Raw genomic sequence first — 16,698 nt, forward strand, 5'->3', positions numbered from 1 at the left:
ATCGGATCAGAAACGCACCCACTGAGAAGATCCGGCGAGAAACTCAGTTTGCTGTGTCTATGGGTTAATTTACTCGCCGACGGATTCAGCGAGAACGGCGACCAGTGCTTGAGGTACCTAAAAGCACCGTTAATGGATCGGGAGGATCCGTATTGACGAGTTTGAGGCGACGTCGACTATTTACCATTCGGTCCACAGGATCGGGTACGAAAAAGTTATAGTTAGAGACCGCTGCACTACGAATCGGTGCATCCCTTAATCGCCTGCAGCACTCACGGTAAGGGTTGGAGCGATGCTATCCAAAGCCACCATACAACCAAACAAAAAAATACATACCAAAAATCGCCAATAATGTGGAAGTGTGAAATTAAAACACCTTTTACGGTTTAGTCTTGAGTTTATTATTATTAATAGAAATTTCAGCGGGTACTAATATTTTAAAGTTTTTGTGCTCACGGACGACTAAGGAATATGCTATTAGTTGATATTTCAATGTCAGTTGTCACTTTAAATATGATGCACAAGAGATGGAATCGAAAAAAATGCAATCGACCGCAGTGCATCGCGTGTGACAGGCAGTGTATGAAGATTCAATTTATACAATCGAAAACAAACACGCGGACTCCCCCTCCCTCGCTTGCACCCTCGACCCCCTCCTTCAGCATGGCCATATGATTGATGGCCACTCAAAGGGCCGACACGCATATAAAATTAAACATAAAACTCTTAGCCATTGAGTTAACGATTCGAATAAAGGATCCAATAGGTTTGTAAGACAAAGGTACGTATTTAGTATAAATAATATTATTGCGTAAAACATCCAATCAAATCGTTTCATTTTAATTTTATTTTGTTCCTAAAACATAATCTTATTATTATTTGTTCGTTTTTAGAATAACTCCTGACCGGAGACCATAACCGTTTCGCGCCAGAAATAGGGATATTGGTTATACATACCCGTGCGGACTTCTAATTCGACCTACGATCAGTAAAATACACCACTGTGCTTAGTGCGAGTTTTTTAACGCTCTCGATAGCGTAAACGTAACTCAAATATGTATGCAGTTTGGAACAGCGCCCCTAGCGGCAAACGTAGGCAAACGTTTCAATTCCATACAAGTTTTAATTAACTTTTACGCTATCGAGAACGTTAAAAAACTCGCACTAAACACACAGAATACTAGTGGAATGTCGGAGCGTGTTATCTATACTACCGATGCCAAAAAAGAGTCACAGTTCTGAGAAAAACCGGCGACACTAAAACCATTGACATAATATATTGTTTTTTTTTTTTAAATTAACAATTTAACGTGAATAATATCTTGAGATATTTAGTACCATCAAATGATTCCAGAGAAAAAACATTAAATATAGAAATAAAAAAATAAACTAATGCAACACTTTTCGAATTAAACTAAGGTCTCAACAATGCATTATTCTTGCTAGTTATAATAGTTTTTAGAGCCTAATAAATAATTAATTTTATTCCGTTATCCATTAGTACAGCTCACCCTGGAAACAGCTAATAATTTATTCTCATAATAACCACTTACATTGAGTTCATTGCGTTTATTTTCTTTCCACGTAAGTTGAAACTGAACTTTTTTCTTATCAACTACCCTAAAAAATTTAATTTTGAAATTACACAAATACAAATTTAAATAAAAATAAATGGTTTCGTTTAATAGCACGTCTATCAAAAAACCCTAACAAAAATTAAAGAAAAGTACTGAGTAGAATATTTTATTTGTGAACGCGCCATTGAAATGAATGAATAGTGGTGCAGTTATTTATTAAATTAAAAAAAAAGCCAAAATTTCGACTCTTACTAATTGTGAGTTTCAAAATAATAACCCCCCAACAGCAAACCCTGGATCCGTCCTCGCAATCAGTACGTGTCCCGTGTGGAATTTCTTTCGGTTTGATCTGTCCCATGATTCGGATTGAGATAAGATTACTTTGTGGATGCAATGAACTTGTTCTACTGTCATGTTTATTTACTACATACGAACACGGTGTTCCTGTTTTTATCTTTACTGTAAAAAAAATATCCCAGCAACAACGGCTATTGCTCACTAACATGTCTGTATGCCATACTGACATCATAACATATATTATTGTCATCAATCTTACGTACGAGATAGATACAGAGTTTCTGCAATCAATCGCATGCGAACAATTTCTCGTGACACTGTGAAATTAGTGATGACCGCAAAGGAATTTTGGCCTCTCCTTAGAAATTAAAAATCCCTTACAATAAAGATCTCTTGCCTAGCGTTTTGTAGTTATATTTTCAGTTATACGCGCTATAGGGTTCTTCTTCTATATCGTTCCCTCACTACTGAGGATCGCGACCACATGCGATGTACTTCCAATGCACCCGATCATCGGTGGCGTGGACTGCATGGTACAGACTACCACCGAGTGCTTCTCTTGCTAGATCTGACCATCTGGCTGGTGTTCTGCCCACGGCGCGCTTGCCTTCTATTCGACCCGTAATTATGAGCTTCTCTAATTCATGTCTGGGAGACCGCATGATGTGTCCGAAGAAGCTCATAACACGTTCCCGGCAGATGGAGAGAGCTATAGGGTAACATTTAGAATAATGCGTTAAATATACATATATACACATTATCTAATCTGTAGGCAGCTTGCTTGACGTCATAGTCAAATAGCACTCGCTAAAACTAATCCAATGAAACCTAGGACGAAAGAGCATCGTGAACAACCTACCATGCTAATCAGTAAATTAACCCATAGACACAGCCCACTGAGTTTCTCGCCGGATCTTCTCAGTGGGTCGCGTTTCGGATCCGGTGGTAGATTCTGCGAAGCACTGCTCTTCCTAGGGCCAGTGTTAACACTCCGGTTTGAGCCCTGTGAGCTCACCTACACGTCAAGGATAAGCTGAAATAGCCTCTCAAGCTATTAGCAAAGGTAGGAAAAAAAACATGTTAATCATCAGACCAGGTAACCCACCAAGATTAAATAGGTTAATGTACGTACAATACGTCATAATACTCACAGAAATTCTACCATCTTTAGCAAATTAATTTCATTTAACCTCTTGAAATTCGTCAATTAATATCTTACTAATCACCAATTTTACGTTGAATAATAATTATTTTTTATTATAACATATAACAAAAAAAATATTAATAATGAATATTTACATCACAAATAACTAAAATATAATATTTAATTATTATTATTTTTTTGTTATTTGTGATGTAACAGGATTATATTTGAATACCACTAATTATTATTTGTATGAACCTATTCATAATTAAATTTTATCGGCGGCTCAGTACCTACTGCCACTGCTTTGTAGATTAAATACGTGTCCGAAACGAAGTAGACGACACGCGAGCTTTTTAAATGTACACAGTGCATTGTATATTTCAGTACGTCAAGTTAAAACAACACCGCCTAAAGCTTTACATCATTTAATCGAGTCGGAACCAGAAATGTTATTATTATTGCATGTAGCAGTATCCAACGGATTTGTCTGTTGAGGAATTAACGCGTGTGATAGCAGGAGAATAAGGTTAAGATAGTATTTCTATAGACCGATGACCTAAAGAGCTAGCAGTAGTTTAAATACTTTTAGTAAATTTTCAAGGGACAATTTTCATATCAAGCAAGATCCTAAAATATAAATATATATTGAGTTACTTTAGTGTATTTGAAAACGTTGATTCCAGTTTATTATCATTATTAATATTTAATTGCGCACAAAACAATATTAAAGGAAGAATCTAATGATACTTTCCACGAACTCATGAATTTTCATCCATGATACCACTAGTAGAGAAAATTGTACAAACAAATTTTAATCGGCTCTTGTGTCGGCCATAGCACCAGTCTATCTCTTTTCAGGAGTGTAGCAAATATTTACTTAGTGATTCGCCGAAAAATAGCTACCTACTACCCCCGCGCGCATTCAATACGCTCTGCCGTTGAAAATGAAGATTGTTAAGAATTACAAACTATCGTGGAAGTTTGTTCGTGCACATGTGTTAAATACATATGTCGCACCGTTTGATACGAATATACCTTGATAGGAATTCACTAGCGGTGCTTTTAGGTACCTCAAGCACCGGTCATCGGTCTCGTCGAATCCGTCGCTTGCGACGAAGGGCTCGGCGAGGAAATTAACCCACAGACACAGCCCACTGAGTTTATCGCGTACATTCTGCGAAGCACGGCTCTTGCTGGAGTTCGTGTTAGCAACAACATCAGGTTTGAGGTCCGTGAGCTCACCTACTCGCCTGGTTACGCTGACATAGCCTCTCAACGCTATCAGCTTAGGGTAGGAAAAAAGATAGGAATTCGCTCTATAGAAGTGACTGCTATCTTTTTAAACTGTGTCAACTCCATAAGCGGGGTATCCGAAGCGGACAAGGGACCCTGCCGGGAGACGCCCTGCGGCGCCTGCCCCTTTCCAGCCAACTGTCACTTTGACAGCGAATAAAGCAATAAATACATTGATAGGAAGCCCGCCGTCGACAAAACAAACTTACAGATTGAAATACAAGTGTAATCGTTTAGTAGGACATAAATGTGTTGTATCGTCTATGCATTACTGTTTTTCTTTTATCGCTGCCGATCGCCAAATGAGTCACATTAAATGGTAACTGAATCTCATATCATAACATAAATCCCGCCATTAACTATGACTATGACTATAATTGAAAAGACCTACCAAAAGAACTATACTTTTACGGGTTGATCGTACGACGATGACACAAGCTAAGGGTCACCCTTCACGGCTGTTTCGGCCCCTACCTGCACCTTGTCTCCCGGTCGAAGCCGATGCCGGAGTGCCACCACTGCAGTGGCTGCGGGTGAGGACACAGCGGAGCTCACGTACTACCGCCGCGTCGTACTACAGTGCGAGACCTACTATAACGCGAGGCTTACTACAACGCGATGTCTACTATAACGCGAGGCCTACTATAACGCGAGGCCTACTACAACGCGATAACTACTATAACGGGAGGCCTACTACAACACGATTTCTAATATAACGCGAGGCTTACTACAACGCGATGCCTACTATAACGCGAGACCTACTACAACGCGGTGCCTACTATAACGCGATGCCTACTATAACGCGACGCCTGATATAACAAGAGGCCTGCTACAACGCGATGCCTACTATAACACGATGCCTACTATAACGCGATGCCTACTACAACGCGATGCCTACTACAACGCGATGCCTACTATAACGAGAGGCCTACTACAACTCGATGTCTACTATAACGCGATGTCTACTATAACGCGACACCTACTACAACGCAATGGCTACTATAACACGAGACCTACTCCTCTTGGCTGAGCCTTTGCTCGCCCACCTGCTCTGATAAAACTGGAAAGGCCTCGAGACCACAAGTAACTTCTCAAACATAAAAAAAAAAGTACAGCCATTCGAAAGCGTTTCAGATCAAACTAATGCTTGTGGGAGTCACAGATGGTGTCTGCTAACAGTTACCATTTCAACACGCTCTCTGCATATGAAAATATTGCTTATGCTCAATATGCTGAAGAACTCAAGTTACTGTCGGAACAATTTTCGAACAGATTTAGCGACTTCAAAAGCACGGAAGACTGTTTCAGTTTATTTGCTACTCCTACAAAATGTAATGTAGGTACAAAATGCTCCAATACACTTACAAATTGAGATGACCGAGATTCAAGAAAACTCACTCCTAAAATATAAATTTTAAGACGTAGAGTTACGTGATTTCTACAAAAAATACTTAGAAGAAGACAATTTTCCGCAGCTTTGTAAATTCGCAAGAAGATTGATTTGTGCGTTTGGTAGTACTTATATAAATGCTAAAAATTCATTTCATTGATGAAAGTTAATGAATCAACACATTGTACAAGATTTACTGACGACAATTTTGAAAATTCTTTACGTCTTTGTATCAGTTTAATTAATCCAAATATCGAGGGGATTAGATACTCAAATTCAAGCTCAAGTGTCTCATTGATATAAATAATATAAATATAAGTATTTACTAACAATCACGCCACGTTAACTGGTCCCGTGATAAGTTCGTAAAGAACTTGTGTTACAGGTACCAGATAACGGAAATAAATGTAAGACTTTTATTATACACATATGTACATATATTTAATATACATCCATAACCCTGGAAAAGACATTTATATTTATCATACAAATATCTTCCCTTGGCGGGATTCGAACCCGCGACCCCATTGTGTAGTGACCATGTCACTTACCACTACACCAGACGACCGTTATTGATATCGGTGTAATTTAATTTTCGTAGTTTGTAACAATTGCAAATTTATCGATTTAATTATATTGTATGTACCATTTTTTCAATTTTATTTTATTTATTTTAAATAAAAAATTGTACTATAATAACATTGTCGTATCATTTTATGTTAATATCTATCACAACAAATATTATTACTTACTTTAAAATGCACTAAATACTTTTAAATGCGGCCCGCGAACGTATTTGCTAAACGCCAAAGTTTGGCCCTCAACATGTCAAAGGTTGCCCTGCCCATACCTGATTTAAACACGGATCACCAAGCAAATAGGTGTAATATCGTTTCCTAGCATCAATGCTAAAAGGGCAATATAAAATTATTCACTCTTATTTTTACACAATAAATTAATAGACAATAAAACAACTACAACATTCAACTTTATTAACAGTCTTAAACAATACTTAATCTAACTTAACATGATTTCAAAGCGGAAACCACCTTTGTGCACCATCTAATCTTATGACTTCTCCGTTCAACATTGGATTCTCAACTATAGTTGTAACGAGATGAGCAAACTCCTCAGGTTTGCCCAATCTCGAGGGGAATGGAGTCATACGCTTGATGAATTCCCTCATTTTCTCTGGTAAATATGACGTTAGGGGCGTGTCAAATATACCTGTAAAATGAAGACATTGTTAGCTCTTTACTCAGGCATACAAGCTGAGGAAGAAAGATCCTCTTAAGTGTTGTCGCAGCAATTAGATATAGCATTCTCTTAAATAAGTTTTAAAAGTAATGCGAAAAAGGGAAAGGGTTAGGTACTCTACGTATGTATGTATTTAAGTCAGTAGTTAACAGGTATGTATTACCTATAATTATTTCGAATATTATATAGATAAGACGTCCGGTGCATTCGTGTTCAGCGATGCACCTGTGTTCGAATCCCAGGCGGGTACCAGTTTTTCTAATGAATTACATACTCAACAATAATTGTTCACGATTGACTTCCATGGTGAAGGAATAACATCGTGTAATCAAAGTGAAACCCGCAAAATTATAATTTGCGTAATTACTGGTGGTAGGACCTCTTGTGAGTCCGCGCGGGTAGGTACCACCGCCCTGCCTATTTCTGCCGTGAAGCAGTAATGCGTTTCGGTTTGAAGGGTGGGGCAGCCGTTGTAACTATACTAAGATCTTAGAACTTATATCTCAAGGTGGGTGGCGCATTTACGTCGTAGATGTCCATGGGCTCCAGTAACCACTTAACATCACATGTGCTATGAGCTCGTGCACCCATGTAAGCAATAAAAAAAAAGTACATGTGTCTAAACCGTTTAAATTGAAGTTTCTGAAGTAGTGACTGATGGATTGAAACATGCATACCTGGTGCTATGGTAACAACTCGAATGCCTTTTGAAGCTAGATCCCTTGCAATCGGTAACGTCATTCCTATTATTGCCGCAGTTGATGCCGCATATGCAGCTTGACCAATATCTCCTTCGTATGCTATTGTTGATGCCGTATTTACTATAACTCCTCTTTGGCCATTAGCGTCTGGTTCATTCTTACCAATCAGTCCAGCCGATAACCTAATTGTGTTGAATGTTCCAACAGTGTTGATCTGAAATTATTTATTTTTATTTATTTATACTAACAACTAAGTTGATCTATTGAAATATTTCAATTAAAATTTATTGTTGTTGTATATTGTGAAACTTGGTAACCATATATTTGTGTGATAAGTCTGATATGTCTGAAAGTCAGACAGCATAAGCACATAGAGTTTCAGCTCACTTATTTCAAGTATTGCACAATGAATTTTTTTTAATGCCAAAACTCTTTAATGCATACATATGGAGAAGATTAATATTATATTAATATGAATTAATTATATTTATATTAATAATAATACTATAAAATTTTATAATTTCATTTAAAAATAAACCAATAAAAATGTGGTAGGTCTAATAATTTATAATAAGCACATTCCTTTCTATTTTATTTAATGGAATCAAATCATTAACAATGGCCAATTAGGGATTTTTAGTTATAGGTTTTTAAGGGTAGGATAGGCATGTGGCTAATAATAAAGTAAAAATTATTATTCACTTACATTGATAATTTTTGTAAAATCTGCCAATGTACTGGGTAAATCTTTATTAAAGTTATAAATCTGATGTGTTATTGACTGTCCAGCGCAATTGACTAGTGTATCAAGTCTGCCAAATTTGTCTTTGGTTATGTCCAGTGCTTTTTTAACATCATCCTCTGATGTTATCTGTTGACAAAATAACTCATAAATTATTGTCTTATTTTACTGGTGGTATCACCACCACACACAAGAAAAAAGAAACCACCACCCTGACTGTCACCAGACCAATGACTGATGCTTTCCAGTCTTGCCAGTGAATGAGAATGGTTTGAAAGGTGGGATATTGTACTATAGAACTTAGAATTCATGTCTGAAAGTGGGTGGCTGCATTTACATTGTTAATGTCTATATGCTTCAATAACCTCTTATCATCAGGTGGGCTCATGTATAAGTAATGAAAAATAAAATAAAAAAAAAGTGTGTGTGTCCGCTCCGACGCACGACTGGAGTTTACTGGATATAAAAAATTAAACGAAACAATACGAGAAATAGTTCTATATTACGACAACACGATACACTACAGATTATTAACAAATTAACGAGACACAAAACAAACGACTAACAAATATATGAAAATACAATAATGAGAGAAACGCGCGATCAGTACGAGGCTTTGTGGCGGACTGCCGGCGCAGCAGCCCGGCGTCACCTGCGATAACGCATTTCGTGTGACATGCGCAATCAGGCGCATAACGCATTTCGTGTGACATGCTAGTACGATTTTGGTCCCCATAATTTTCATACCCCGGGCCTATATATGTAAATCGATTCTAAAGGAGTAAACTCCAAAAAGTAAAAGAAAACTGTTGAATCTCTCAAGTCAATAATCAGTCATTAGTTTAAAACTTTGTAATGTGTAATTGTGCAGTAACTAATGAAATATCTTCCACCTGCCAAAATGATTTAAACTATTTGATACAAAAAAAGTAAATACTAAAAAAACATGTTTATATTCAACTGTATACAAGTAGCCAAAAATTAACTGAAAAGTTGCTTGTGTCATACTGGATTATAAATCTCTTAATAATCTATGAATAAAATTTAAGATCCATTGGTATGTAAAAGCACAAGGCAGAGAGCACAATGGTGTGTTTATTATAGTTTTTCTACCCAACATTACTACTTGTTGGTCCAGAATATAAACTTAAATTATCTTTATATGAAAATCCATACAGATTTTTGATTGTTACTCAATAACAAAAACAAATCACTTTTTTTTTATTGCCCTTGTAGGCAGACAAGCATGTGGCCCATCTGATGGTGAGTGGTTACGGTCGCCCATGAACTTGAGCAATGCTAGGGATAGAGCCAAGCCGCTGCCTAACATTAAGTACTCCCCACAAGCCTCGTTTAAAGAAGGATATGTCATAGCACTCGGGAAACACTATGGAGGGGAGCTCATTCCAAAGCCGGATGGTACGTGGATGAACACAGTGGCTCCAGGTAGTATGGATGAACTCTACTCCGGTGGCAGGCGGTGCGATGGTAAAAACGAGATGATGGTATAATCTCAAACAATTCCTCAGAGCATTTATAATATTAATTTTGACATTAGATGAATGTAGATGAAGTAATTTTATATTGATAAATTTAATTATTTGTTAATTAGTTACCCAAATTAAATAACTTACTGATCCCGTCACAGCTACAGCATCGTCCCCTATTTCTTTTGTAACTTCTTTAAGTCTCGTTCCTTGTATATCTAGCAGAACAACCTTTCCGCCTTGTTTCACCAGTCTCTCAGCTGTAGCCCTACCTAACCCAGAAGCTCCACCAGTTACCAGGCTGACCATACCCTGGATAAATGAAAATATACAACAAAATAAAACCAATTGTTATTTAGCTTTTAGAGGTTATGGTTTTACTGTATTTTTTTTTCTGAATAAACAGCTATTACTTTATTGTTTACAACGATTACCTTATGCATTTTTTACGATAAGGAAGACCAATAGTTTTTATTTAAATGTGTTTTCAACAATAACCTTAGTAGTAGTAGTTTTATTTTTCCAAATGGAAAGGCAAAGGTATCACACCATACAACCTAATCTTTTATATATATTTTTTTTATGAAATATGATATTATGAAATGAAATGAAGCTGATTAATAATATGAAACATGGCATGGCATGGCATGGCATGAAATGAAATGACATAATAACCCATAGAGTTAGTATTTCGTAGGTACTTATTAACTCCATGTAATAACCTAAAGCGCCTTATTCACGTTCCATCTTGCTGTACGTCCCGCCAAGGCCATGCACGATGCACGATGCATTTAGCGCTTTATTCACGATCCATCACAGTTGTACGTCAGCTCAAGGCCGCGGTGCTGGATGTATCAAGCGCGAACAGAATAAATCGAACGAATTAAATGAGGGTTTTAATTTATTTAAAATGCCAGCTGTTTTATCAAAACGCCAAAAATGGGAGTCCTTCTGATGTTGTCAGCAGCAGCAGAAGAGTGGCAAAAAATAGCAAGAGGTTTTGGATGGTTTTTTTTAAACGTGCAGACTATACTCAAATAATTAATATTATTTTTTACGCACGCTATCAATCCTTGCAGCTTCCCCTAAAATGGGCCTAAAAAATTGTAATACGTGTATTATTTTTGGTTTATTCATATAGTCTGCGCTTGAGACATTCCACAAACATGTGGAACTTATACCTCTCAATAAATCTTGAAAGTGTTTCACGATCCATTTTGACGTGCAGTCTCCTCTCGAAACAAGCTCTAAATGCTAAATCTGCTGTACAGAAAGTCTATACACGATCAAGCACGCACGACGCAGGACCACTCTGACGTACGTCAGCGTTGTTCACTGTCTATCTGCACGACGTACGCGGTGGTGGGGGCGCTCGCTGGATGCAAAATTGGTCGTGCAAATCCAGCAAACAATTAATAATAATTATCGACGTACGTCAAGCCTATTCATGATCCTTTTGCATCGTGCATCGTGCATGGCCTTAGCGGGACGTACAGCAAGATGGAACGTGAATAAGGCGCTTTAGTCGGATATTTGTTTGATTGATTTTTCGATAGGAGACGCAAAAGGGAGTATAGTTCATTCGACCACAAAGTTACAAACTACAAAATAAGTAACGTAACATGTGACTTTATTTTTGAAGTGAAACTTCTTTATCGGCGTTGGAAAAAAATTTACCGTCACATTTTTCGGTTACGCGTCACATTTTTCCGTTACGCGCAATCTTTTTTGTATTCATGTCTATGATAATAAAATCCTTTTGTTTAAACTTTATCTAATTTAACTTTTTTGTATTCATGTCTATGATAATAAAATCCTTTTGTTTAAACTTTATCTAATTTAACTTTATTTAACCAATTTCTAGAAAGTTGCATGTAGATCATTTTTCGAAAAATAAGGCCATAAACAAGTTTCACTTCTTACGTGTGTACACTAGTACACGCACACATTTTCTGTTACAAAGATTTAACCATTTCAATGTCTAAGTGAAATGGAACGATATTTAGATGAAATAAAATATAATTAAATGATATAGTATTATAAGATAACACAGATGGTTAAAATAAAATAGCTTTCCAGTAAATTTACTGAAAATTCATTAGGTTTTATGGAAGAAAAGTAGTTTTCACCGACTTTATTTACTTTTCCCACCCTTGTGTGCTTTCACAAGCCGCCTTAATCCTCAGTAGACTTTTTGTCATGATTTGTAAGTAGAGTAAAATGTCCCTTCAGAACAAAGAGACATTTTACGAAACTTACACACGCACGATCCATAATGACTTAAGTGAGTATGGAGTTTGCTCAAGTGGCCCGCACCAACATAGACACCCTCCAATCCCGTTTTTACCAGTTACCCAGTCAGAGCACCGTGTTTCATGAGGAACGTCGACCAATACGATAATCTGGGCGTGGAATCCATCTGGTAGCATCTGAAGAAGTGAGCGTAGAGACGGTACTTCGATAAGGCCACGCGTCATGATGACGATGACTCACACAGATGCCAGTCATCGTCAACGCCCTAGACAAGCTCTTACGGATCCATCTGGTCCACTAACTATTAGACGCCTGCAGCTTTAGGACTAAGAGCACACTTATAGATCCTGTTAGCCATACTCGTCGACCTCGCCAAAGAGATAAACTTTTTTTTTTTATCCTACCTAGTGGAGAGCCTTGAGAGGCTATTTCAGCGTAACCTTAACTAGTAGATGAGCTCACGAGGCTTAAACCTGACGACGTTGCTAACACGAACCCTAGCAAGAGCCGTGCTTCGCAGAATCTACCACCGGATCGGAAACGCGACCCACTGAGAAGATCCGGCGAGAAACTCAGTGGGCTGTGTCTGAAGGTTAACTTACCGTCGAGCCCTTCGTCGCAAGCGACGGTTTCCACGAGAACGATGACCGGTGCTTGAGGTACCTAAAAGCACCGTTAGTGGATCGGGAAGATCTGAAATGACGTGTTTGGGCCGACGTCGACTGCTCTCCATTCTGTCCGCAGGATCGGGAATGTACTTACCGGCGGTCACGATGAGAAGGCTCTCACGTCGTGCCGCTTTATCGAAGTGGCGCATCGGCGCCGACTGAAGATACTTACTGATGGATTCTAAGTCCAGGTCGTCATGGAGGTCGACATTCCTGACTAACCACGGAGCTCCGACGGCTATCCTGCAAAAACAGGATTGAATGACTTAGAGAGTTCAACGTGCATCTTAACTCATATCACACACAGCAGTCTACTATGTTTCTCGCTGGAGAAACTTCTCAGCAGGTCACGATTTCGATCCGGTAGTTGATGCATTCATGAAGCAACTGCCCTTGAGCTTTTAGGTTCCCTTCAGGGACGCTTGGGCAGCTGTTGGTAAATCCCACCCCCTGGCTGAGCCCGTGCTCGCCCACCTATATTGGTGAAACTGAAAAAGTCTCTGGACCACCAGTACTCCTTCCTTTCTAAATAATAATAATAAAAACTCTCACAGATACCAAACGTTTAATACGCCACCTTAATTATTATACCTTAAATAATGAAACAATAAACTTAATTTTTAATTCTCTGTCCACATTCCTATCATAAAACCTTTAAATTTTTCACAAATATCGTATGTATGTATTAGTTATGTGTTTTTAAATAACAGAACACTTGATAACTCGAGAGCGATATGATAGCATCATAAAAGCAGATTCCCATACATACATATACTGAATGTAATTTTGTTTTATTCACGATCACATGGGCATCCTGTCTAGTCTGATGTAGTCTGTGTTTTTACAGATTATGTAGTGATGTTAAATAAACTGTTTTGGTCGTTTTGGACCGCTTTGTTTACTATCTAGCGGCTCTTACGTATTGGAATGCCTCATTTCTAATAAAATTGATACGAAAGCTAAGCACAACAGGGACAAAATAGCCATGGCACAAGTAGAACAGCCGATTTTCATACTTCCGAAAAAGCGGAATGGCAAAAAAGCCAACGCAGTGGCTAGCCATGTCGACCACGTAATTGCGATACAGGTATAAATTACCACTATTCTTGAATCAAAACTTTCAGACTAATGTTAATAAACGGTTTACAGTCAAATAAAAATTATTAATGACTCTCAAGAAACAAACAATGATAAAACTAAAGCGGAAATACAAGGAACAGAATTTATGCGTTTATTGATTTTTTCCTTTTACATTTCCAGGGTGTTCCGGACAATACATTTCCGGTGAAATACACGAGCGGCCTATCACCGGTGTCTGAACACACTGCGAACGGTGTCATTCATTCCACTATGGAAGGCATCAAATCAAACATGAAAATACACTTACCCATCATCAATGATGAAATTGATGAGGAGCTTGAGTCAACTGAAACAGACGTTCAAAAGCAACCACATAAGAATGGCTACCAAGCCCTATGTAACATAAATGGCAGCCGTGAAATCATAGACTTGTCACCAATATATGAAAATTCCTCAGATGCGTGCTCAAGCCACGGCGATTTGAGAGAAACCAATGAGTATGAATTACAAAAGAACTGCAAAATCTTTATTGGTGAGCAATATGAGAGTTCATGCCCAACACCAAATAGTCTGTCTCAAACACAGTCTGAAAACAGTTTTGAAATGGGCCCGTTGACTGACAGCTTGAAAAACAGTGCAAAGAAGAAGAAAAAAGTGAATATTGTTGCCGGAGTCGCTGAATATGAGAACACAGCTGCAGAAAATACTGCATCAAAACTAGAATCTGAAGGGCCAGTTACACCTGAATGCTCCTTGACAGAATTTAAAGATGGCTACTTGGCTATGACTGGCACAATTAAAAGAGGTAAGAAAAAAGGTCAGAATGTAGACGTCAAACTCAACATATCTCGAGAAGAACTTGAAATAATTGAAGCTACCATCGTAGCTGAAGAATACAACAAGATGGATATTTCAAAGTGCTCTATTCGTAATGGGCCTCATGTGTTCTTGTTTACTCTTATCTGCATTCCATTTGTGACATGTATCTCGGCTTTGTACTCATTTTATATGGGGACCATAACGTGGTATAACATATTCACACATATAACTGAAAATTTTAGTTGCATTAAAAAAGTTGTATTAGCTCCATTGATAATTTTGTGTTATCCATTTTTGATAGTGATCTTCACCATTGGCCTTGGATTATACGCAGGAATCGTACAGCTCACATTCAGCGCCGGTAACTGGTGGAAGGATGTATGTGATTTTGAGAAAGGCTACTATGGTTGGCTCTGTAATATGTTAAGCTTGTCAGAGTGTAGTCCTTATGAGGTTGTGGTCTTAATGGACGTAAAACCATAATGAATTTGTCTCTTTCTTTTATATGACACTGCCATGAATATAAATTTAATATTGATTATTGCTGTTATGAGCTGTATACCGTTTTGCTGACAACAATAATTCAAAGAAGCATTTTAATTATATAATAAAATGTAGTGTATTTCCTCTGCTCAATTGACAAGAAAAGTTATGAAATGCTACATATTTGAAAACCAGAAATTGGTGTTCATAGAATTGTCTTAATAAGGGAGCATATAATATTGTGAAGTGTTTGGATTGTGTGCGCTATAAGAGATTGGGAACAAGGAGGAAGGTAGTACTTTTATGGTAAATTAATTTGTATTTTTATATTAAATCTTGCTCAAGTTCTTCCAAAACATTCCATATAACCTAGTCAGTCTAGTCATTAGAATAGTGAATGATTTTTTTGCCCTTTTTTACAAATTGAGGAATATCACAAGTCTGTCAATAACTTTAATAATAAATATTGTAGTGTGTGATTTTTACATATCTCATATTATTTTAAACTTAATTATTAAGGTTAAGAAAAATGTAACTGTAGCATTATTGGCTACTGAAAATGCAAAAAAAATGTGTCAGGTAGTTTAATGTACAATATAAAATTATAAAAAGTTGTGCTTAGCAATAATTTATTGATTATTAAAACAATAAAAGTAACAATGCTTTAGCAAGTAATGTAACTGATTGTATTAAACTTTCTACAGCAATATAATATCAATGAAATTTTGTATTAAAGCATAATCAATGTTTATGAAGACTGATGTATTCTAGTCACTATTGTGGGCGTTTGTACTCAATAAACATATTTTACAGGAAAATCAATTTACTAATTTTAATCACTACACACTAAATCACAGCCGAGTCTCATGAAGTGTCTTTAGACGGGCCCTGCTCGGAGTTGGGTGATGTTTGTTTTAGTTCCGCATCTAATCTCTCCTTCGCTCTTACGATTTTCGATTGCAAATAAAACGAACCTCCTTTCGATTTGTCGTTTACGGCGAAAAGGTGTTCATAATTTTTACTAATTTTCTCGGGGTCTACTTTTTCTATATTTAATATTTGCATTGCTTCTTCTAAAGTCAACCCTGTGGAAGCATTGGCAGCAGCTCTCCGCGCTCCTTCGGGTCCACCGCCAGCCCTCTTCGCTGCCTCTTGGGATGCAGCTATTTCTTGTTTCAAGGCGCGTGCGAATGCTCGACCTACAACCTGAGCGCCCAAAACTATTATCTGAGCTATGTATTTAGCCATGTTTCATTATCAACCGTCTTATACAAGTTTTTGTCATTACGAAATAACCACAAAATAAATAGATTAACCGTCAATAGTGACTGACGGAAATACAGTGAAAACGCTTTTTTCAATGTTCTTCTCCAAATGACAAAGGGAATGTAGTCCATAAGCTTTAAGATTGTTGATTTTTTTCCCTTATTTGTACGCTGAAAAAAGATTCATTGCTGAATAAAATTAAAGCCATTTTTTTTATTTAATGTGCAGAGACATAGTT

The 16,698-nt window shown here is 37.4% G+C and overlaps 3 protein-coding genes and 1 non-coding gene across 7 annotated transcripts; 2 read left to right on the plus strand and 2 right to left on the minus strand.

Annotated features, from left to right (window-relative positions):
* Nucleotides 1-6,672: 6,672 nt before the first annotated feature.
* Nucleotides 6,673-11,466, minus strand: LOC101744555 (3-hydroxyacyl-CoA dehydrogenase type-2). Of its 3 annotated transcripts, none has more exons than XM_062669451.1 (5): nt 11,399-11,466; nt 10,039-10,271; nt 8,369-8,533; nt 7,639-7,876; nt 6,673-6,931 (listed from the first exon to the last, which is right to left on the minus strand). In XM_062669451.1, exons 2-5 carry the CDS (start codon nt 10,198-10,200, stop codon nt 6,738-6,740), a joined length of 759 nt encoding a protein of 252 aa, XP_062525435.1. In that variant the 5' UTR covers nt 10,201-10,271; nt 11,399-11,466; the 3' UTR covers nt 6,673-6,737. The 3 variants fall into 3 exon arrangements, with proteins under 3 accessions (XP_062525435.1, XP_062525436.1, XP_004927100.1); XM_062669452.1 differs by having other exon boundaries at nt 10,039-10,285; nt 11,399-11,462; XM_004927043.4 differs by lacking the exon at nt 11,399-11,466 and adding an exon at nt 10,326-10,484 and having other exon boundaries at nt 10,039-10,203.
* Nucleotides 11,325-11,415, plus strand: Mir2820-2 (microRNA mir-2820-2). Its single transcript, NR_107436.1, has one exon. It is a non-coding gene; the product is annotated as a microRNA mir-2820-2 (primary transcript).
* A 2,159-nt stretch (nt 11,467-13,625) lies between the features above and the next one.
* On the plus strand, nt 13,626-16,012 carry LOC101744700 (transmembrane protein 169). 2 transcript variants are annotated; one of them, XM_012691160.4, is made up of 3 exons: nt 13,631-13,899; nt 14,073-14,697; nt 15,013-16,012. In XM_012691160.4, the coding sequence occupies exons 1-3, from the start codon at nt 13,798-13,800 to the stop codon at nt 15,192-15,194; spliced, it is 909 nt and encodes a 302-aa protein (XP_012546614.1). In that variant the 5' UTR covers nt 13,631-13,797; the 3' UTR covers nt 15,195-16,012. The 2 variants fall into 2 exon arrangements, with proteins under 2 accessions (XP_004927101.1, XP_012546614.1); XM_004927044.4 differs by having other exon boundaries at nt 13,626-13,899; nt 14,073-16,012.
* LOC692951 (mitochondria-associated granulocyte macrophage CSF signaling molecule) lies at nt 15,419-16,487 on the minus strand (the record flags this gene model as incomplete). Its single annotated transcript, NM_001046791.1, is given in 1 exon segment — nt 15,419-16,487. A coding segment is annotated over 1 exon segment (384 nt). The 3' UTR covers nt 15,419-16,058.
* Nucleotides 16,488-16,698: the final 211 nt, after the last annotated feature.

This window comes from Bombyx mori, chromosome 7 (genome assembly GCF_030269925.1).
Source record: "Bombyx mori chromosome 7, ASM3026992v2".
Classification (NCBI taxonomy): domain Eukaryota; kingdom Metazoa; phylum Arthropoda; class Insecta; order Lepidoptera; family Bombycidae; genus Bombyx; species Bombyx mori.